Genomic DNA, 19,682 nt, shown 5'->3' with positions numbered 1-19,682 from the left:
CCGATACCACACCCGATGCCACGTCCACGTCGCCGCGTCACGAACACATTTCGAGAAACAGCGCGCGTGTTTGTTTAATGAATTAAAGTTTCGAGAGCGTGCGATCGATCGAAATTACCGCGAAATAACCGGAACTTCCTCCGTCTTGGTCTCCGTCTCCGTCTCCGCCTCGCCGTTTTTCGCCCTGGCGAGCATCGTGGATTTAATCAAATCCTTAAAGTGCGGCGAGCACGTCGAGCACTCGCACCCGCGGTTGTGCCCTTGGCTCGAATCTTTGCTCCTGTCGAAGAGCGTTCGATCCACAAAGTCGATGTACGCGCTCGGACCGTCGTTCGACAGACCAATCTTCGCCGTTCCCTCCATGACGATGTCGTCCTCGGAGTGCGAAAACGGGTACGTTCGGAACATTTGCGCGAATCCCCACAAGAAGAATGCGGTCGCGCCGAGACTAAATGATGAAAACAAATCAGAGTACACGCTCCCGTCGAGGGATTTTACCAACTCGAGCGCGTTCAATCCCGCGCCGCCGTTCGTCGCCGCCCCGAGCGCCGCGCTCGCGTAGACGACGGACGCGAATACCCAGAACAATTTTCCGACCGCCACCGCGCCCGTACCGTACATCGCGATCTCGGTGTTCCGCAGCGCGCCTTGGCAGTGCGTGCAGTACTTGGTGTGCATCTCGTACGTGTCAAAGAGCTTGCTCGAGTCGCGTTCGATGGGCGGCATCGACGCGTCGCCGACCCAAGGAATCGGCCCGTTACGCTCAAACCACTTGTAGAAGAAGATGGTCATCTTATCCGCCGTCGTGGGCGTGAAGACCTGCTCCTTCCATTTTTCTGCCAACTTTTGCCCCTCCCCTTGCGCGATTATCTTCTCTTGCTGGTGCAACAAAACCATGTCTTGGTGTAAAAACGTCGGCCCCAACACGTGCGTGAGCCAGGCTGGGGAGGTGAGCGTGAACAGGTTCAACTTGAACCAGCGGTGCTGACGAATCGCGTCACCTTTTTCGTGACGTCTCTGCGCGATCGTCACGACAAAGTGCCGGCACCAGCCCGGTCGCGTCGGCGTGCAGTAGTGCGAGGTGAGGAATCGGCCGCCCTCGTGTCGCCAGTCAATCTTGAGTAAAGCGGGCGGTTGGAAATCGTACGACGTCTCGGCGTCGTACTTCCCGATCGTGTTGAACGGCGGTACCGCGGGATCGATGGCGCAACGGAACCCACCGGCCGAGGTGACAGGACGCTCGACGACGCACTGGAAACCCGCAGGATCGTCGTATCGCGACCCGACGAGCGTGTGATGGCTCACGACCGCGTGCGCGGGATCGATCGCGTTCTCGAAGAATGCGTTCCACCCGTACGGCAAATCCCGCACCTGCCAGTGGTTTCTGAATCCACCGCACGCCGCGCGCCCGCTCTTACCGATGCCGTCAATCTCTGGCACGAGCAGCGGCGGCGTCATCGCGCTCTCCATCTCCGCCTCCGGCCCGCTCTCACCCCACGCCCAAACCAACCCTTGCGCCACCATACTCGGCCGCTTGAACGCGCACGACTTCTCGTTCGCTTTCACTCTCGCCTCTTCCTCCGCGCTCGACGCCTGCGGCATCGCCGTGCAGTTCCCGTCGCCGTCGAACCGCCACGCGTGATACGCGCACAACAACGTCCCATCGCTCTCCACTCGCCCCTCCGTCAGCGGCGCCATCCTGTGCGGACACTTATCTTCGAACACACTCCACGTTCCCGTACCATTCTTCCACACCACCAAGTCCACCCCGAGTAATTGCGTCGCGTGCGGTTTCGTTTCGTCCAGCACGTCGCACACCGCCACCGGGTACCACTGTTTCGTCCACGAGTACGCCTCCGGATCCGCCCCGACGACCGCGGCGCGATCGGGGCTCAACCCGTGCGGGTCCGCGAGTGCCGACGCGCGCGCGCGCGCGCGCGGCGCGGACGTCCGTCGCGCGCGCGTTGAGATTTCATTCGTCGTGGATAAGACGGCGAGACGACGACGAATCGACGTCGAGCGCGCGCGATCGACGACGCGTTCGCGCGTCGACGCGCGCGACGGCGCCGAGGTGGTTGGGCGGAGCGCGGACGACGACGCGAGCGACATCGGGGGACGCGTGTGGGATCGGAGGCGCGCAGTGCCGCGAGGCGAATCGTCGCGAATCGTTACACGACGCGTCGGCGTCATCGCTTGGACTTCTTGCCCTTGGCCTTGCCGACGGCACGATTTTGAGATAGAATCTTCGCCGCACCGGGTGGCATGGAGATCTTGCAGCCGGAGGGAGGCAGACACGGCGGTGTCGGCGTCGTTTACCAGACGCGCGGCGGCGAGTTCATCCTTGGTGGCGAACGGGGCGCGGAGAAGGATGTCCATCGCGAGTTTCGCCGCCTTGCCCTTCTTTTGCGCGCCCGGGGTGACCTTCATGCGGTATTTCAGACCGTTCGTGGCGGCGATCGGGGCGCACACCGGGAGACAGTACTCGATCTCGTCGTGGCGGAGCGGGAAGGCGACGATTCGATTGATAATCGAGAGTCGCTCCGACTCAATCTTCAATCGCTCCTCGAGCGGCATCTCGACCTTGGGCTGGGCCTCGCCTACGTCGACGTCGGCGCTCATATCGGCGGCGCTCTCATTTCTCTTCCACTTTGGCGGCGCCGGCTCCGGGGCGCTCGGGACCTGAGGCTTTGTGAGCTTTCGCTCCTCGAAATCGTTCGCCGCCTTTTCCTTCATTCGCGCGGCTTTCTTCGTCATTCCGGCAGACTTTTTCCTACCTTCGGCGCCGAGGAGTTTCATCGCCAATTCACGGTCTTCTTCGTCTTGGTCTGCGTACTTTGCCTTGATCTTCTTGAGTTTCGCCGCCTTGCCGCGCGGCGCAGGCTTATTGGCGCTCGATCCGTCGGCGCGATCCTTGTTTGCCGCCTTTTTGTTCCCACCCCCTAACGCCGCGAGTGGGTCGACGAAATCGTCGTCGTCGTCGTCCGAATCATCGCGACCGCTTCTATTTTGTTTCTTCTTCTTCTGTGCCTTTCGCTCCTTGGCGGACATGCGAGGTCCCGACGAGGACGGTTGCTGCGCCTTTTGAGGCGCGCGATATCGCACAGCGTCGCCATCGACGCCGTCGCCGCCGTCGTCCCGCTCTCTGTCATCGTCACCGTCAACGTCGTCGCTGTCCTTTCCTTCCACACCCTCTCCCGCGAATCCCACGGCACCGTCTAAGAAGGCTGCGAGCTTGTCCACCTCTTTATCCTCGTTTTCGACAGACTCTGAATCGTCGCCGCCGCTAATTTCCTTCTCCTCCTCTTCGTCCTCTTCCTCGTTTTCCTCATCTAAAAGAATATTGAAATCGCTTCGAATCAAACGATCATTCTTGTGCGCTTCCTCGCACTTTTCGCTCACGACGAACATGAGCCCAAACCCCATGACGAGCTGCGTGTGCGGAAGAAATTGTTTCTCCGCGTGCGCCACGTGCACGACTCCCGGGGGTAAGGCATCGCCCGCGACGGGAGAGATCTTGCTCACGCGCTCGATCGGGATCCACCACGCCGACTTTACAGCGCGAGAGGACCACGCTCCGCTTCGGCACATCACAGCCGCGCCAGCCTGGACGAGGGAGTACGCCGGCACCGCTCTGACGTCCGATCCCGGCGGCGGCTTGACGACGGTCACCGGCGCCTGCGGCACGTCCGCGTGCACGAAAGCGTCGCCAGGAAGGGCGTATCGCGATAAAATCATTTCCGCCTGCGTCGCATCCTTTGCCTGAATCACCAAACAGTTTTCACTCGTGATGAACCAGTGAAACTTTTCAAACCAGAGCGGCTGTCTCGCGCGCGTAGCGACGACGACGTTCGCCGCGCGCTCCATCGCGGATTTCATCTTCGACTCCGCGGCAGCGACAGCCTTGTTCTGGGCGTTGAGCGTCTTTTCAAACTTATCCGCGTTCTTTTTCTTCGCCGCGAATCGAACCGACGCGTTGGCGTGCGCGCTCAATCCTAAGTCTACGCTCACGGCGACGCGTTTCTTTTTCCCCAAAGCGTCCTCATCCTCGCCGAGTTCGTCAAGGTGATTCTCCAGCGTGATCGTGATCTCGTTATTCGCTAAATCCATGGATTTGATCATTCCCGCCACCGGGTTCCCGAGTCGCCGCTCCTCCTTAATCATCGCCTCCAACTCATCCCAAGACATTCCGCTCGCGAGCGCCGAATTCACCGCCTCGATGGCCACGTCCACGGCTTCGTGATTATACTCTATCAACACCGCGCGCTGTTCCTCCAGCTCGCGCTCGCGCTCGAGCTGTTCGACTCGATTCTTTTGATCCCGCAGCGTCTTTTCGAGCCTTGCGATTGCCTGCGCTTCAGCCTTGCGACGTTGTAAAATGACGGATTGCGAATCGAGTTCGTTGAAGTACTCGTCCACGTAGTGATCGAACGCGAGCGCGGGATCCAAACCTTTCGGCAGTTCGTACGTCTTCGTCCGCCGTCCCTCGTTTTGCTTGAGCTCAAACGGAGCGAAATCATCCACGACCTCGATCTCATCCGTGCCGTCCGCCTTGGCGTCCATCTTCGTGTACACTCTCGGCGCGTCGGCGACGCGTTTCCCCGTGGTGACCCCCTCGAACCAGCTCTCGATGTCCTCAATCGCGCGCGTGAGCCCATCGACGTACCGCTCGCGCACGTCGTCCGCAAACGGCAACGCCGCGTTCGATCCGTCGAGCACGCCCGCCGCGCGCGCGACGTGCTCGGCGATCGGCGGCGAGTACCCGAACGCTCGACACAGCGCCTCGCGCAGCGTCGCCGGCCGCCGCGCGTCCACCGCCGTCACATCCTCCACCCCCAACTCGCCATCACCCGCGACCACGCGCGCGGTGGCCAACGCGCTGACCACATCCGCCTTTCCGTACGGTCGCCACGCGTGAAACCGCGCGAGCGAATACGGTTGATTCGCCTCGACCCGCGTCTTCACATCGTCGTCCCGACGCGTCCGAAGCGCCCGCGCGACGGTATAATTCGCATCCGTCACGATCACGTTCCCTCGTCCAAACAGTTCAACGATGACGTGACACGCGCCGTCGCCCGCGCCAAAGGTCAAATCCATCGCGCGGTCGCGTCCCAACTGCCGCGCGTCCCGCAACTTTTTCCCGCGCGCCGCCCGTCGCACCGCCATCACGAACGCGCTCGGGGTCCCATCGCGCGCGCGCGCGTACGACGTCACGTGCGCCCGCGACGACGGGTCGATCACCACGCGCACGCGCGCGCGCGACTCGACGCCGTCGCCGTCGCGCGATGGGCGATTGAACGTCATCATCACCGCGTCGCCGCCTTCGCCGTCGACGTCGCGCGCGTTCGCGAGCGCGCACCCGAGGGCGAGGCGTCGTATCGCCGCCGTGGACGCCGCGACGTCGAACGCGGTGTACTTGCGCTTGGGCATCGTCGGCGTCGCGCGATGTCGACGCGATGGGGCGCCTGGCACTCTGGGTGGGGTGTGTGTCTGAGTCATGACTCGTGCGTGACCCCCTCGCGATGCGATGCGACACACACGCGCGCGCGCGCGCGTCGCGACGCCGACGCCGACGCGATGAGGTGCGCACCGAGCGCGTTCGAGGACCGGGCGCGCGCGTCGCCTCGCGCGGCGACGATGGGGGACGATGGGCGACGCGACGCGAACGCATCGACGCGATCGACGGCGCGATCGAACGACGGCGCGAATGGGTGCCCGCGGCGCGACGACGCGACTGACGACGACGACGGACGTGGGCGTGGGCGTAGTGGTGGATTCTTCGACGCGCCGAGCGATCCCTCGCTCGAGGGGGAGCTGGGGGGGGAGCTCGAGGACGATCTCGCGGCGATGACGACGCGGACGGAGACGGAGGAGGTGTACATCGCGTCGACGCGGGAGGAGGAGGCGATGATGCGGGCGGCGGCTTTGAATTACGGTGCGCCGTTGTTGCGACCGAGTGATTTGTTGAATCCGAACGCGTTGGGACGGGCGCCGGTGAACGCGAAGACGCGGGAGGAGATCGAGCGGGAGGCGTACGCGCGGGCGACGGCGCCGCGGGGACCGGATGGGGGGGTGGGGATGATGGGTGGGATGCCGCCGCCGCCTGGGATGATGGGACCGCCGCCGCCGGGGATGATGGGACCGCCGCCGCCGGGGATGACGGGACCGCCGCCGCCGGGGATGATGGGACCGCCGCCGCCGGGGATGACGGGACCGCCGCCGAATCAACGACGATCGAATCAGACCTATCGCGGCGAAGCGCTTCCGGAGTGGGCCGATGGACCGACGATGAACGCGGTGCCGATGGACGTGCCGGGTATGCCGGGCGTGCGCGCGCCGCCGCCGGGTAACTGGCCCGCGGGTCAAGAAAACCGTCCGCGCGATGTCGGACGACGACCCCGCGAACAAAGGCCGAGGGGACGACCGCATTACAACGGCTTGTACATGGCGAACGACGAGATAGAGGGCATTCTGCGCATCCAATGGAGCGCCACGCACCCGAACGATCGCACGGCGTACGAACACGATTATTTCTACCAATCGTGGCTCCGTCGAAACAACCCGTCGAAGCTCAAGGAGCCGTTCTGTCCCGAGGCCCTTCGCGAGCTCGCATCACACGTGAAGGAAGCGCGTGGACCCGTGACGTTTGTTCCCGGCTTGGATGGTCTCGGCAAGGTGCCGTTCGGAAATATTCGCTCGCCCAAGCCGCTTTTGGACATGTCCAAGAGCAGCGCGCCAAAGGGCGACGGTGAACAGTCCGGCGAGGGCGAGCAGCGCAGATTGGAGCAAGAACCGCTTCTCGCGGCGCGCATCATGATCGAGGATTCCATGTGTCTACTTCTCGACGTCGATGACATCGATCGCCAACTCGAAGAGGGCCGACCGAGCGAGAGCGAGGAGGACTTGAAGAAGCGTCGCACGTTCTTGTTGGACGGCCTCATCAGCACACTTCTTTTACCCTCGGTTCCGGTGCTCGTCGCGGGGGGCGCAGAGCACGACGGCGTGTTCCAACGCATCGTCACGCTTCCAAAGGGCAGAATTCTCTTGGCCGACGCACTGCCGAGGTTCCCGCTCGGTTCCGCCGCCGCGGCGACGCTCGTGTGGGCGATCCTGCGTAACGTTGGTATGCTCATCGGTGGTAAGAACGCGATCAACAACCCCAGCGCGGAGGCTCTCCTTCGAGCCGCGGCAGATTCTGTCCAACTGATGAACGCAGTCGCCGTAGAGGGTACCGTCGGCGCCGTCGCGATGGGTCTGGACCTCGCCGAGGCAAAGCAACAGCTCGCACCGCTCACGAGTGGTAGTTCTACCACCGGTGCTCTCGTCGGTGCGCTCGCGATGTCGCTCGAACGCGCTCATTTGCTTGAGATTTCGCCGTCGACGCACAAGGCATTCGGTGCAGCGTTCGGCATGGTGTTCTCCGTGTTCGACAAGCACGCCGTGAACGCCATTCAGCGACGCGACGGTTCGCTCCCGCGCGACTTGCTTCGTGCTCTCATGCATCACTGCACTGACGCTCAAAAACAGCGCCTGAAGGGCCACATCAGCGCTCTCAGCTGAGAGACACGTCCACCTTTACGAGCTTCGACTTGATCATCGGAGCGTCGCGCGGTTTTTGTTAGCGCGGCGTTCACTCACACGAGACAAGCGGACCACCACATCGGATAGACTATAGTTTCAATACGTGTAATTACGGAGCGCGAGACGTTATTCCAACTCGGGTCTTACTGTTACACTCTAGTCTGAAAATCGACGCGCGGCGCGAGCTTGGTTACGAATTACGGGAGCGGCTCCGCCATGTTTCCGAGGCGGTTCAAGTGCAAGTAAGCGTCTGTGCCGTAATTTTCCATCGAAATTACTTGCAAGTCGCCGCCAAAGTATCTGGCGTACAGCCTTGAAAGCGGAAGACCGTATCCATAACCTGCCAAGACGGTGGGACCCGACGAATCGTCGTCCATGTCCTTCAGTGGGCTTTGCGCTGTGCTGTAAAGATACGTCCAAATCTTTTCCAGACCGCTTCGGCGAATGCCACCACCTTCATCTGTTACCTTGATCGTCACGTCTTCCGCGCCTTCGGCGATAATGATCCGAATTGGTGGAGGCGTCTTATCGCTATCCGCGTACTTGTCGCTTACCGCTCGCAGCGAGTTCTTAATAAGCTCGAAGAGCATTTGGTGCAAGTGCCCCGGGACGTAGGCAAACGTAAAATCCTCCTCGCCGAAGAGTTCCACCTCGGGCGCGTCGCCGTACTCGCGCATGCAAATCGCCCGGGCGTCCGCGCTAGCGTCCCTGGCTACCTCGAGCGGGCTCAATTTTGTGCAAATCATTCCGATGTACCCATCCTTCGCAGGCTCGTGCAAAGCGATGTGCTGCCCGATGAGCATGCGGATCCCAATTCTACTCATGTAAAACCCATCTAAGAATTGATGCACCTCTGGAAACTCGTTCAAATCCATCGTTGCGTACGTGCCGCCCCGTCGAATCTGCGGCTTCGACTCTCTCGGTTTCTCCTTCGACAGACGATCTTTAAGCTCCAACACCGCCCTGGCAATCATGGGAACCACGTTTTCGTGCCTCAACATCACGCGCTTGAGCATGTTTGTAAATTTTTCCTCGTCCTCCATGCTCTCTATTTCTGGGAAGCTTCGCAGTTCCCTGAACGACTCGACGTACCAGTCTCTCACGTCAAGCACCTGCGACATGTCGCTCAACCCGAAGGGCAAATTTTCCAACTCCGCCACGCGATGCGCCAATCGTACCGGAAGCTCGTTTCGTAAGAACTGCGCGCTTACCATCATCTGCCGGTGAATCGGCTGCGCGCCGAAATCCATCATGTACTTCAGGCTCACCCCGGTCTGGCTTCGAAAGCTCCCTCGATAGATGTCGTCCACAACATCCTTCGGAAACGTATCGATCAACTTCCGTCCCTTCGTCGAATTCGTCGAAGCGCTCGCACCTCTGCCGATCGCCGCGTCGACGCCTCCCGTCGACCCGCTCGGGCTCGCTCGCCGTTCCTCCGTCCCGCTCGCGTTCTGGTTAACCCGCCCGTGCAACGCCACCGTCGTCGCCGCGCTCGCATCCGCGGCGTATAACCCCCGCGTGACCTGTTTATTCGACGTCACCCGCGCCGCCGCGCGAGCGAGCGCCGATCGCGCGCGCCAGGACGACATTCGTCGTTCACACGCGGTTAAGGCGTAGAATTCGCCTCTGTTCAACCTTCAATCGCTTCGCGTGCGACGCTCGGGCGTTCGATCGACGCCCGGCGGTGATGCCTCGGCGATATCCGCGGTCGACGAGTCCGTCGACGCGGTCGCGGCGCGCGTCGACGCGAACTGCGGGGGGGGGTCGAGGCGCGCGCTGAGTGTGCGCGCGTACAAGAGGCGCCGGTGGAGGATAGAGGGGGGTCGTGGGCGACGGTCGGACGTTTCGCGATCACTTGGGGGCGAAAAGCACGCGATCAAAAGGTTTACAATCCTTTGCCGCGCTCGGCGGCGGAGAAAGGGTTCATCGAGGTCGCATCGGGGGCGCGCGGACGCTCCCGGCGAGACGGTCGACGAGACCGCTGCACCGGCTGTCCTTGCCGTGCGTCTCGATCGCGACGGACAGTGCGGATCTCGGGGCGACGACGACGAGGAGCTCCTTGGCGCGCGTGACGCCCGTGTAGAGGAGTTCTCTTCGGAGCAGAGGCCTGTGGGCGTTGGTCATGACGAGGACGACGGCTCGATACTCGCTGCCCTGCGCCTTGTGAATCGTCATGGCGTACGCCGGGATCAAATCTCGAAGCTCGCTCTTAGTGTACGGAATCTCTCGCAGGTCGGCGCCGAAGCTCACGATGGCACTACCATCGTTTGCATTGATGCGACGAATCGTGCCGAGATCGCCGTTGAAAACCTCTTTATCGTAATCATTGCGCTGCTGGAGCACTCTATCGCCCTCTCGAAAGGTGATATCGCCGTAAAAGCTACCTACGGTTACCTCTGCCTTGCTGTCGCAGCTCGGGTTCAGGGAAGCCTGGAGCCAGCTATTCAGGGCTCCAGTGCTCGCAACGCCTCGGCGCATGGGTGATAACACCTGCAAATCGTTCGGTGAGAAGCCTCGAGCCGGAAGGACGTCGTTGAGGACGTGATCCAGGACGGCTTCGACGCTCGCGTTCGACTCGTTTGGGAGGCTCACCCAGAGACAATCGGGTTTGAGTTCCGGATCACTCGGCGGTGCGCTGGCATCGATCGCATCGGCGACGACGCGGAGCTCGTTCATGGTCACGTCGTACCTCGTCTCCTTGATATCCGCTGGGATGAATGCGCCAGCGTTTATAGCGTGCGCGGCGCGTACGATACCACTCGCCGCCGCTTGGCGAAAAATATCCGTCAGCGCCACACTCGGCACGCTTTGAGCGGCGAGCATATCTCGAAGGAGACTGCCCGGTCCCACGGAAGGGAGCTGATCGGCGTCACCCACAAAGACAACCTGCGCATTGGCGGGTATCGCTGCCAGGAGCGCGGCGGCGAGCGGAAGATCGAGCATGGAGCTCTCGTCAATGACGACGACGTCCGCCTGAATCGGATTCTTCGCGTCCCGGGAGAATCTACCCTTGTACGACAGCGCTTGCAGAGGACCGTCGTCTTCCATGCCCTCCAACGCGTCCGTAGCTCTAAACTCTAACAAGCGATGAATCGTCGAGCTCATGATGGGATTCACAATGTCGCGACCCGCGGTCGTGATCTCCATCAACCGCTGCGCCGCGCGGCCCGTTGGGGCGCACATGACCACACTCTTGCCCATCGCGCGCCAAAGCCGCACGATGACGTGCGTTGCGAACGTCTTCCCTGTCCCCGGACCTCCTGTGAGGATTGTCACCGGAGACTCCAATGCAACCCGTACGAAGCCCTTTTGTGTTTCACTCAGAGTGCGCCAGCCTTCTTTCTGCGCCGCCGCCTCGAGCCATCGCTCAACGCGCGCAGAATCAACCTTAATGTTCGATCGCTTCATTCGATTCGTCAAGTCCGATGCGACGGCGACTTCCGCACTATGCATGGCGCTCGTATACAGAGCCGCCGTGCTCCAGTCGCCCTCAAACGGATCGATGGAGCCGGGAGGGGACTTGGGATCTGGGAGTCGCTGCACGCGTATTTCACCCTTACGACGCATCGCCTCCGCCGCCGCACGCATGTTATCGTCGTCGATAATGGCGGATTGTCCAACCAAAGTGCGGACGCCGTCGACGATTTTGGACCACGGCAAGTACGCGTGTCCGCTACTCACCGCAGCGGCGCTCAAGACTTCTATGATGGCCGCACCCAAACGCGCGGGATCGTCGGGTTCTTTACCGAGTTTAGACGCCAGCGCGTCTATGCGATGGAACGTCGCACCTCTCACCGATCCGAGAGCCTCAAACGGATTGTTGCGAATCAGGTCCTCCGTCATTGGACCGTACTGCGCCGCCGCTCGCTGCGCCAAAGGCAGCGGTACGCCGTGCTTTTCGAGGAATACCGCCGCATCTCGTTTTCCTTGCGTCTCGTCCCAGTTCGTTTTAAGCTTTTGCGCCGTCTTGGGACCGATTCCGTCGCACTTCATAAGTTTCTTCGCAGCGTCCGGCGAATTCAACACATCCATCAGATTCACGCCGAAGTGATCGACGAGACGCTGCGCGGTGACTTTCCCACACCCCGGCAAGGCGCCACCACTCAAATATCTCAACATACCATCCTCGTTCGACGGCTTCAACTCGGTCGGGGCGCCGGTGATGACGAACTCGACTCCGTACTTCGCGTTTTCTTTCCACTGTCCGACGAGCTCCAACATCTGCCCTTCACTCACACCCGGAAGCGTCCCGACCACCGTCACCGTGGGCGTCGGCTTTGAGTCCTTCCGTCGTCGCTTCGGCGTCGCCAGCGCGCCCGGTGGGAGCTCGCACGAACCATCCACTTCCATGCGCGCCACGGTGTACCCGTTGTCCTTCGAGTGAAACGTCACGCGCTTAATCTCACCGCGAATCCTCGGCACGTCCGCGCCCACCCCCCCCGGCGCGGAACCCATCCCATCGTCCCCGTACATCGCAGCCGGTTGCGAGGCGAACGTCCGCCCCCCGCTCGCGTTCGCGTTCCCCAACGAGAGCCGAGACAACCCAGCCGCCAGCCGTCGCGTCTCCCGCGCGTCGTCCCGATACGTGTACGACGTCGACGTCCCGACGTCATCCGATCCCTCCGACGCCGCCCGCACCCTGGCGCCGCCCCCCACGCGCGTGGACGACGGCCCCGTTCGCCGTCGCGCGAGCGAGCGAATCATCATGCTCGCCTCGATCCGCGTCCTCGGCGCACTTTCGTTCGCGCGCGCTCGCCCGGCGTCGCCGACGCTCGACCGCGCGCGGGCGAGCGCGCGCGCGGGCGAGGTCTCCGTGCGCGCGCGCGCGTCGGCGATGCGCATGCGTCGGCGCAGTGCGGGGTCGATGGGCGTTCGCGGCGACGGCGATGGCGATTGTTTCGCGATTCGTTTTCCCGCGCGAATTACAAAGCGTATACACCACGCACAGTACGAGACGCGCGCGCGACGCGCGGGTGATATATTAGGGTTCGGTGACGCGGACGGTCGTGTGGGCGAACAGTACGACGGCTAAAATGTCCCGCATCGAATCATCCACCGCGCGCGACACTTCGCGACGACGCGTGACGAACGATGTTCGCCGCGCGCGGGCGACGCGCGGTGTCGCGCGTGAGGTACGCCCGTGATGCCGCGACCGAGCGCGCGCGAGAGAGAGAGGCGGCGAGCGACGGACGCGACGGCGAGGGAGGGGGACGAATGTGCAATTGGGCGGGAAAACGACTCGTGGGCGTGGGTCGAGACCGCGGCGCGCGCGCGGTGGCGACGCGCGGGCGATCGATGCGCGAGGGTGATGTGTCGCTCGCGGTGCGACGCGCGAACGAGGGGTGGATCGAACGGAGGACGACGCGTTCGGATGCGATGGTTTGGTGACGTTTAAAATCCATCGAAAGCGCGACGCGACTGACGAGGACGATTCGATGATACGTCGCAGGTCCTACGCCACGGCGTCGGGATTGAACAAGAAGACGCTCATTGATGCGGTGGCGGCGGAGACGGGAGAGACGAAGGCGAGCGTCGGTCGAGTGCTGAACGCGTGCTTTGACGTCATCGGCGCCACGGTGCAGAGCGGCGACAAGGTGGCCATCTCCAAGTTCGGCACGTTCGCGCGAAAGACGCGCGCGGCGCGAGACGGGAGAAACCCGATGACGGGAGCGCCGTTGAAGATTCCGGCGACGGACTACCCGTCGTTCAGCGCGAGCTCGACGTGGAAGGACGCCGTCGCGGGCAAGAAGTGAGCGCGCCAAGTCATCGTCTTGTGAGAATAATTTACACGCTTGAACATCCCCCCAAAATCCCTAATTGAACGAATCCACCGCGTCCTCGAGCTTACTACTAAAGTCCAAGACCGCGGTGAGGAGTCCTAAGACGTTCACGAAGCGTTCGTTGGTGATTTCGAACCCCTCGACGTCCACCGCGTCCTCCACGGACAACGTCGCATCCGCCGCGTCCGTGCATATCGATCGAATAGCCCCGCGCTTCGCCTTCAGAGCGCCCGCCAAACGTGCTTGTAAATCATCGATATCACCTTCGCTCTTGACTCCGATCGCGAGCGTCCTCGACGTCGCGGCGACGAGCCCGTCTCTCGCGTCCTTTTCCTCCGCGAGCGCGTCCCGATACTCCTCCAAAGCGCACGCGATGGAAAACACGTACGACGCAACTTCAGCCCGCGCGCTCCATCGAATCAACCGCTCTAACGTCGTTCGCTCGCGCATCACCACTCCCGCTCGCGACAGCCACACGCCTTGCTCCAAGAAGTAATACGCGCCCTCCAACGCCGCGCACGCGCACGCCGCGTTCAGAAACCTCCCGTATCCACGTTTTCCACTCGCCTCCGCCTCCGCGATCGCATCTCTCAGGTCCTGCGCGTTCCCAAGAAACTTACCGACGCGATAGACCCGTCGCGCGCTCCCGATCGAGCGTTCGAGCGCGGTCCCGGCGCGAATGAACTCGGTGACGGTTACAGACTCGGCGCCAGAAGAATCCTTCGCGGTTCGAGACATTCGTTTCGCCTCGCTCACGGCGAAGATGGTGGCGTAGCGAAAGAGCTTAAGGACCTTGTCCACGCCGTCGCGCTTCTTGAGCAGGGCGACGGCGACGTCGAGGGCGTCGGGTGGACGATCACGCATGGCGGCGGCTGAAAAGCGCGCGTCGGCGAGTGCGGACGAGCGGGGCCTGCGTGACGGTGATCGAACGCGACGCGCGGTCGTTTTAAATTCAACAGACGATGCGTTGGAGTATTATAAATCGTTCATATCGCGACCGTCGATGAAGGCGATGACCTTGGGGAGGACGTCCTTGAGCGCCGCCGCCGCGCTCGCGAGGTTGGCCAAAAACTCCTCCTGCGTCGCGTGCGGCCCATCGACGATGTCCGTGATCGTCTTCACCGCGATCATGGGAACCTTAAACAAGTGCGCGACGTGCGCGATCGCCGCCGCCTCCATCTCTTTCACGCACGCGTCGTGTTCATCCAACAACTTTCGACACGTCTCCGTCGCGTCGAGCGAGTTCCCCGTGCACACCGTCCCGCGTTTACACCCCAGCATCGCCGCCAATTTCGGCGTCGGCCACGCCTCGTACTCCCCGACCCCGTACGCGTCGTATCCCGGGATCGGGATCCGTCGATCGTGATTCTTAAACGTCGTCGCCAGGTAGACGTCGCCCACGCGTCCGCCGCGCTTCGCGAATCCCCCCGCCGTGCCCGCGTTCACGATCACGTCCGGCTTCAGGCTCGCGCACGTCTCGTACGTCGAGAGCGCCGCACCGACGGTACCGACGTTGCACACGCCGTGTCGTTCGCACGTGCCGCTCGTCACGACGTGGACGTCCGCGCCTTCGGCCGTGCGGCCGCTGTGACATCGCATCGGCACCGAGCCGGCGACGCGCGCGAACGCGCGTGGGTTCGGGGCGAGCCCGAGGGCGTCGATCAACGGCCGCGCCTCGGCGTCCATGGCGAACACGATCGCGATGACGCGCGCGGGGGCCATGGCGCGCGCGGACGTCGCGGTCGGGGGGCGCGATCGGGGGCGAGAGATGGCGCCGTGTACGAGTCAGGACTCGTCGGTAGGGGACTCCGAAACACCCGATATGTCATCCGTGTCGTCCAAAACACCCGATAGTGGTGGTGCGCACACACCGAGGTGTTGAGAACACGCGATGGTCGTGCGCACGTCGTTGCGACCACGCGATGGTCGCGCGCGCACTGGTGAACGACGCACGCGATGGTGACGCGCATTATCCATGCGCACGCGGCTGTTGAGAACACGCGACGGTGACGCGCTAGTGCGCGCACTGGTGTTCAAAACACGCGATGGTGGTGTCGCGGTGGTGCACACATTGTTGAGAACACGCGATGGTTGCACGCGCACTGGTGGTCGACGCACGCGATGGTGACGCGCACTATCGACGCGCACACCGGTGGTCGACGCACGCGATGGTGACGCGCGCACTGGTGTTGAAAACACGCGACGGTGGTGTCGCGGTGGTGCACACATTGTTGAAAACACCCGACACGTCGTCATCGTCCCGCGCGCGAGACCCCCCGCGCGCGTCCACGGCGCCGCCGCCGCGGCCGTGGACGCGCGTTCGACCCCGGCGGTGGTCGTCGACGCGCGCGCGTCGATCGCGCGTTACGACGGGCGAACGAAAGCCTCGATGCCGATGCCGATGGCGTCGGCATCGAGCGCGCTCGGTGTGACTTTGGTGGACGTCGCGCGCGCCCTGGACGCGGTCGCGGACGCCCATCGCGCGCGCGTCGTCGGCGTTCGAGCGCTGCGGGCGTGGTGCGCGCGCGCGCGGCGGCGTGGACGCGCGCGCGCGGCGTGGGCGTGGCGGGACGACGCGGCGACGCGCGCGGCGACGAATGCGTGGCGGCGCGAGACGATTCGCGCGCGGCGCGTTCGAGCGTTCACGTCGAGGACGACGCGCGCGCGGGCGCGGCGCGTCGTCGAGACGGCGTTCGTGGCGTGGCGTGATGTGGTTTGGGCGCGGGCGCGACGACTCGAGCGAGGGATTCAAGCGACGAAATTCATTCGGTGGCGCGTCCGGACGGCGGCGAGACGACGCGACGCCGCGGAATTCGCGCGCGCCGTGTCGCACGACGACGCGCGGGTGACGTGCGGGGCGTTCGTGCGGTGGTGTGGATTCGTCGCCGAGGGGCGCGAACGCGCGCGAGAGCTCGCGCGCGCGGCTGCGTTTCATCGGAAGTTGACGCGCGCGAGCGCGTTCGACGCGTGGCGCGCGCGGGCGGCGCGGACGCGATCGGCGAACGTCGATCGTCTCGCGCGCGCGTGGAGATCGTGGTTGATGCTGCGCGACCGCGCGAGGCGGCTCGAGGCGATGGCGACGGCGCACACCGACGCGCTCGCGGTGACGTTTCGAGACGCGTACCTCCTTCCGAGCGCGTTCCAGACGTGGGCGGCTTTCGCGGCGAGAAATCATCGGAGATACGCCGCGATGGAGTTCGCGGAGAAGTCGCGCGCTCGACGCGCCCTCCACGCGTGGCGCGCGGCGATGGACGACGCGCGCGCGTCGACGCCGCTCGAGGATACGACAAACTCCCCCGCGGCGTCGCCCGCGCGGACGCCGACCCGCGCGTCGACGTCGGCGCCGATAGTTTCATAGATGACGTAGACGTCGAATAGAGTGTAACCGTAGCTTACAAAAATCATCAAATCATCAAAGCGTCTCGACGTCGTTCAGGCCGAGCATGGTTTCAATCGTAAACTTGAAGAAGACGTACCCGCCCCCCGCCGCGAGCGCCACGAGCGCCGCCGTCTGCGGCTTCTTCATCAGCGCCACCACCGGCCGACCGAACATGTACGCGAACCCAACCATGATGGAGATTGAAAATCGCGCGTACTTCACCATGTTCGCCCAGAACGGCACCTCCCCGCCCGCGAGGTCGAACAACGCGTCGCCGCCGTCGAACGCCCGTCCGACGTTATCCGCCGCCGTCGCGCCCGCGTCTCCATCCATCCCACCCATCGCGAGCACCACCGCGAGCGTCGACAGCGCCAACGTCGCCGTGCGCGCGCCATCGATCGTTCGCGCGTCCACCGCGCGCGTCCCATCGTCGTCGTCGGCCGATCGCTTCCTCGCGCCCACGTCGACCCGTCGTCTGTGCCTTCCACGCCGTCCCGTCGACCGCGTCGTTCGCGCGCCGGTCGGGGCGCACCGCCGCGCCGCCGTCATCCTCACCGCCGTCGCCGTCGTCGTCCCCGGAAGCATCGCGCGTCGCGCGGTGCCGACGCATCGCATCGACCGCATCGATGCGTCATCCCTCGGCGCATGCCCACGGGAACGTCGTCGCGACCGATCGCGCGACGTCCCGATCGCGCGCGCGTTCGTCGCGACCTCGGCCGCGGCCTCGGACGCGGTCGACGCGCGATGCCGCGCGCGCTCGCGGCGATGGATGGACATCACGACGCGCGATGGCTCGCGTCGTCGACGATGCGGACGTTCGACGACCTCGCGGACGTCGCCGTGGCCACGACGGAGGCGGAGGTGAAGGTGTTCGTGTGCGGACGCGCGTCGACGCTGTGCGAGGCGGCGACGGCGCTCGGGGTGTTCGGCGAGGACGCGACGCGGCGAGAGACGTTTCATCAGCTCGCGCGTCGCGTCGAGGGCGGATCGACGAAGACGAGCGCGTTGGCGTTCGGAGAGGGGACGGCGATGGCGGAGGTGGTGGTGTCGGCTTTGCCGGAGGTGCGATGCGGCGTCGCGAACGGGACGAGGACGCGGGTGGTGGAATGAGACTGACGGATGGGCGATTGGTGGCGCGGCGACGCAGGAGGTGTCGAGGCATAACTCGCCGATTTCTTCGCACGCGATCACGGCGAACGCGAAGTCGGCGATCGCGGATCGTAAGACGCGGACGGCGGTGTGCGTCGTGGCGTTGCCGAGAGAGATGGAGGCGTACGCGGCGAGCGCGTTGAGCGCGCTCGGACGGGCGTTGCCGCCGTACGCGAAAAAGTACGCGGCGAGCGACGCAAAGGTGGACGGTGACGTCTTCATCGGCGTTCTCGTCGATGGCGAACTGTGGACTGGACCGGAGACGAGGTCGTTACCCAAGCCTCTGCGTAGATGTCAAGCGCTCGTGGACGCGGCGCCGAATGATTTGACTCCCTGCGCTTTCGTGGACGAAGCCAAACTCGTCGCGAGCGAGCTCGGGGCGAGCGTCGAAGTGGTCGAGATCAAGAGGTACAAGCAGCTCGTCGAGGAAGGATACGGCTGTCTCGCAGGAGTCGGAAGCGCGGCATCACGAGACGGAAGAGATCCCGCGCTCGTGCACCTGCGCTTCACGCCCAAGGGATGTAAGGATCCGAACGCCGCGTCCGTCGCCTTTGTTGGCAAGGGCATCACCTTTGACACCGGCGGGCTTTCGATCAAGTCAAAGGATGGAATGTGTGGCATGAAGACGGACATGGGCGGCGCCGCGGGCGCGCTCTGCGCGTTCGAATCCATCGTACGCGAAGATGCCGAGAGCAACTTCAAGACGCCGCTCGATCTCGTCTTGTGCATCGCCGAAAACGCGGTGGGTTCGGGAGCGATTCGTCCCGACGACATTCTCGTCGGTAAGAGCGGTAAAACGGTCGAAATCAACAACACCGACGCCGAAGGTCGACTCGTTCTCGCGGACGGCGTGGCTTACATCACGGGTGTCGCGAAGACGAGTAAGCCGTCCGTCGTCGTCGACATGGCCACGTTGACGGGCGCGCAGATGATCGCCACCGGTCGAAAGCACGCCGGTCTCGTCACCGACGACGAGGACATGGAGAACCTCATCGTTAAGCTCGGTAAACTCACTGGCGATTTGGTGCACCCGCTTCCGTATTCTCCGGAGATGTTCAAATCCGAGTTCGCGTCCAAGGTCGCGGATATGAAGAACTCGGTCGCCGATCGCGCCAACGCGCAGTCGAGCTGCGCTGGCCAGTTCATCGCGAATCACTTGCACCCCGATTGGGTCGCGCGCGAAGACACCGCGTGGGTCCATCTCGATATGGCGGGTCCGGGAAATACCAAGGACGGACTCGCGACGGCGTACGGCGTCACCCTTTTGAACGCGTTGTACAAATCGATCGACTCCAATTGAGTCGACGCGCGTCCAGTTCCGCGTGAGTACATCCTTTTACATTAAATCACAATCGGTCGGCTAACCCACCTTTTTAATCCTCGCCACGAGCTCTCGTCGTCGCTCCAACGCCCGCGCGCGCGCCCTGGACGACGCGAACACGTCGAACTCCGTCATCGCCAACGCCACGGCTTCGCACGCCGCGGTGCCTCCCCAGTGCCTGAAATACACCTCCTCCCCCACCTCTCGCGCCAACCGCCTCGCGATCGCGAACGCGAGACACATGACAAACACCCCGACGTCCCCACCCCCGATCCGCATCGCCACACCACCGAGCACCAACGCGCACGTCGAGCCCGTCCGCCGTCCGAGCGCCGCGCCGAGCGCCAGCGCCGCGAGCGCCGTCTCCCGTCCCGATCGATTCACCCGTCCATTCGCCCACATCGCGCACACGTCCAGACGGCGCGAGCGCCCAGACGTAGTGCGTCACCGTTCCCGGCGCCCGTTGTCGAACTTC

General features: G+C 63.7%; 11 protein-coding genes across 11 annotated transcripts; 4 read left to right on the top strand and 7 right to left on the bottom strand.

Moving 5' to 3' along the window:
* Positions 1-114: 114 nt before the first annotated feature.
* OT_ostta10g02720 (Fibronectin-binding A, N-terminal) lies at positions 115-5,427 on the bottom strand (the record flags this gene model as incomplete). Its single annotated transcript, XM_003081662.2, has 1 exon — positions 115-5,427. The coding sequence occupies one exon, from the start codon at positions 5,425-5,427 to the stop codon at positions 115-117; it is 5,313 nt and encodes a 1,770-aa protein (XP_003081710.2).
* A 147-nt stretch (positions 5,428-5,574) lies between these two features.
* On the top strand, positions 5,575-7,557 carry OT_ostta10g02710 (unnamed product; the record flags this gene model as incomplete). Its single annotated transcript, XM_022983207.1, has 2 exons — positions 5,575-5,579; positions 5,766-7,557. The coding sequence occupies 2 exons, from the start codon at positions 5,575-5,577 to the stop codon at positions 7,555-7,557; spliced, it is 1,797 nt and encodes a 598-aa protein (XP_022839838.1).
* Positions 7,558-7,775: 218 nt separating this feature from the next.
* On the bottom strand, positions 7,776-9,167 carry OT_ostta10g02700 (Branched-chain alpha-ketoacid dehydrogenase kinase/Pyruvate dehydrogenase kinase, N-terminal; the record flags this gene model as incomplete). The annotated part of the gene is made up of 1 exon (XM_003081658.2): positions 7,776-9,167. The coding sequence occupies one exon, from the start codon at positions 9,165-9,167 to the stop codon at positions 7,776-7,778; it is 1,392 nt and encodes a 463-aa protein (XP_003081706.2).
* A 334-nt stretch (positions 9,168-9,501) lies between these two features.
* Positions 9,502-12,285, bottom strand: OT_ostta10g02690 (P-loop containing nucleoside triphosphate hydrolase; the record flags this gene model as incomplete). Its single annotated transcript, XM_022983206.1, has 1 exon — positions 9,502-12,285. One exon carries the CDS (start codon positions 12,283-12,285, stop codon positions 9,502-9,504), a length of 2,784 nt encoding a protein of 927 aa, XP_022839837.1.
* A 384-nt stretch (positions 12,286-12,669) lies between these two features.
* Positions 12,670-13,331, top strand: OT_ostta10g02680 (Histone-like DNA-binding protein, conserved site; the record flags this gene model as incomplete). Its single annotated transcript, XM_022983205.1, has 2 exons — positions 12,670-12,710; positions 13,028-13,331. 2 exons carry the CDS (start codon positions 12,670-12,672, stop codon positions 13,329-13,331), a joined length of 345 nt encoding a protein of 114 aa, XP_022839836.1.
* A 60-nt stretch (positions 13,332-13,391) lies between these two features.
* OT_ostta10g02670 (Peroxisomal biogenesis factor 11) lies at positions 13,392-14,222 on the bottom strand (the record flags this gene model as incomplete). The annotated part of the gene is made up of 1 exon (XM_003081656.1): positions 13,392-14,222. The coding sequence occupies one exon, from the start codon at positions 14,220-14,222 to the stop codon at positions 13,392-13,394; it is 831 nt and encodes a 276-aa protein (XP_003081704.1).
* Positions 14,223-14,333: 111 nt separating this feature from the next.
* Positions 14,334-15,080, bottom strand: OT_ostta10g02660 (Nucleoside phosphorylase; the record flags this gene model as incomplete). Its single annotated transcript, XM_022983204.1, has 1 exon — positions 14,334-15,080. The coding sequence occupies one exon, from the start codon at positions 15,078-15,080 to the stop codon at positions 14,334-14,336; it is 747 nt and encodes a 248-aa protein (XP_022839835.1).
* A 679-nt stretch (positions 15,081-15,759) lies between these two features.
* On the top strand, positions 15,760-16,716 carry OT_ostta10g02650 (unnamed product; the record flags this gene model as incomplete). The annotated part of the gene is made up of 1 exon (XM_022983203.1): positions 15,760-16,716. The coding sequence occupies one exon, from the start codon at positions 15,760-15,762 to the stop codon at positions 16,714-16,716; it is 957 nt and encodes a 318-aa protein (XP_022839834.1).
* A 54-nt stretch (positions 16,717-16,770) lies between these two features.
* On the bottom strand, positions 16,771-17,079 carry OT_ostta10g02640 (Uncharacterised protein family Ycf33; the record flags this gene model as incomplete). Its single annotated transcript, XM_003081652.2, has 1 exon — positions 16,771-17,079. One exon carries the CDS (start codon positions 17,077-17,079, stop codon positions 16,771-16,773), a length of 309 nt encoding a protein of 102 aa, XP_003081700.2.
* A 423-nt stretch (positions 17,080-17,502) lies between these two features.
* On the top strand, positions 17,503-19,186 carry OT_ostta10g02630 (Leucine aminopeptidase/peptidase B; the record flags this gene model as incomplete). The annotated part of the gene is made up of 2 exons (XM_003081651.2): positions 17,503-17,799; positions 17,885-19,186. The coding sequence occupies 2 exons, from the start codon at positions 17,503-17,505 to the stop codon at positions 19,184-19,186; spliced, it is 1,599 nt and encodes a 532-aa protein (XP_003081699.2).
* A 60-nt stretch (positions 19,187-19,246) lies between these two features.
* OT_ostta10g02620 (unnamed product) lies at positions 19,247-19,609 on the bottom strand (the record flags this gene model as incomplete). Its single annotated transcript, XM_022983202.1, has 1 exon — positions 19,247-19,609. The coding sequence occupies one exon, from the start codon at positions 19,607-19,609 to the stop codon at positions 19,247-19,249; it is 363 nt and encodes a 120-aa protein (XP_022839833.1).
* Between the last annotated feature and the right edge of the window lie 73 nt (positions 19,610-19,682).

Source organism: Ostreococcus tauri, assembly GCF_000214015.3.
Source record: "Ostreococcus tauri WGS project CAID00000000 data, contig chromosome 10, whole genome shotgun sequence".
In the NCBI taxonomy this organism is placed as follows: Eukaryota; Viridiplantae; Chlorophyta; class Mamiellophyceae; order Mamiellales; family Bathycoccaceae; genus Ostreococcus; species Ostreococcus tauri.
Note: the sequence above shows the minus strand (reverse complement) of the source record. Positions and strands in the feature narration are given on the sequence as shown.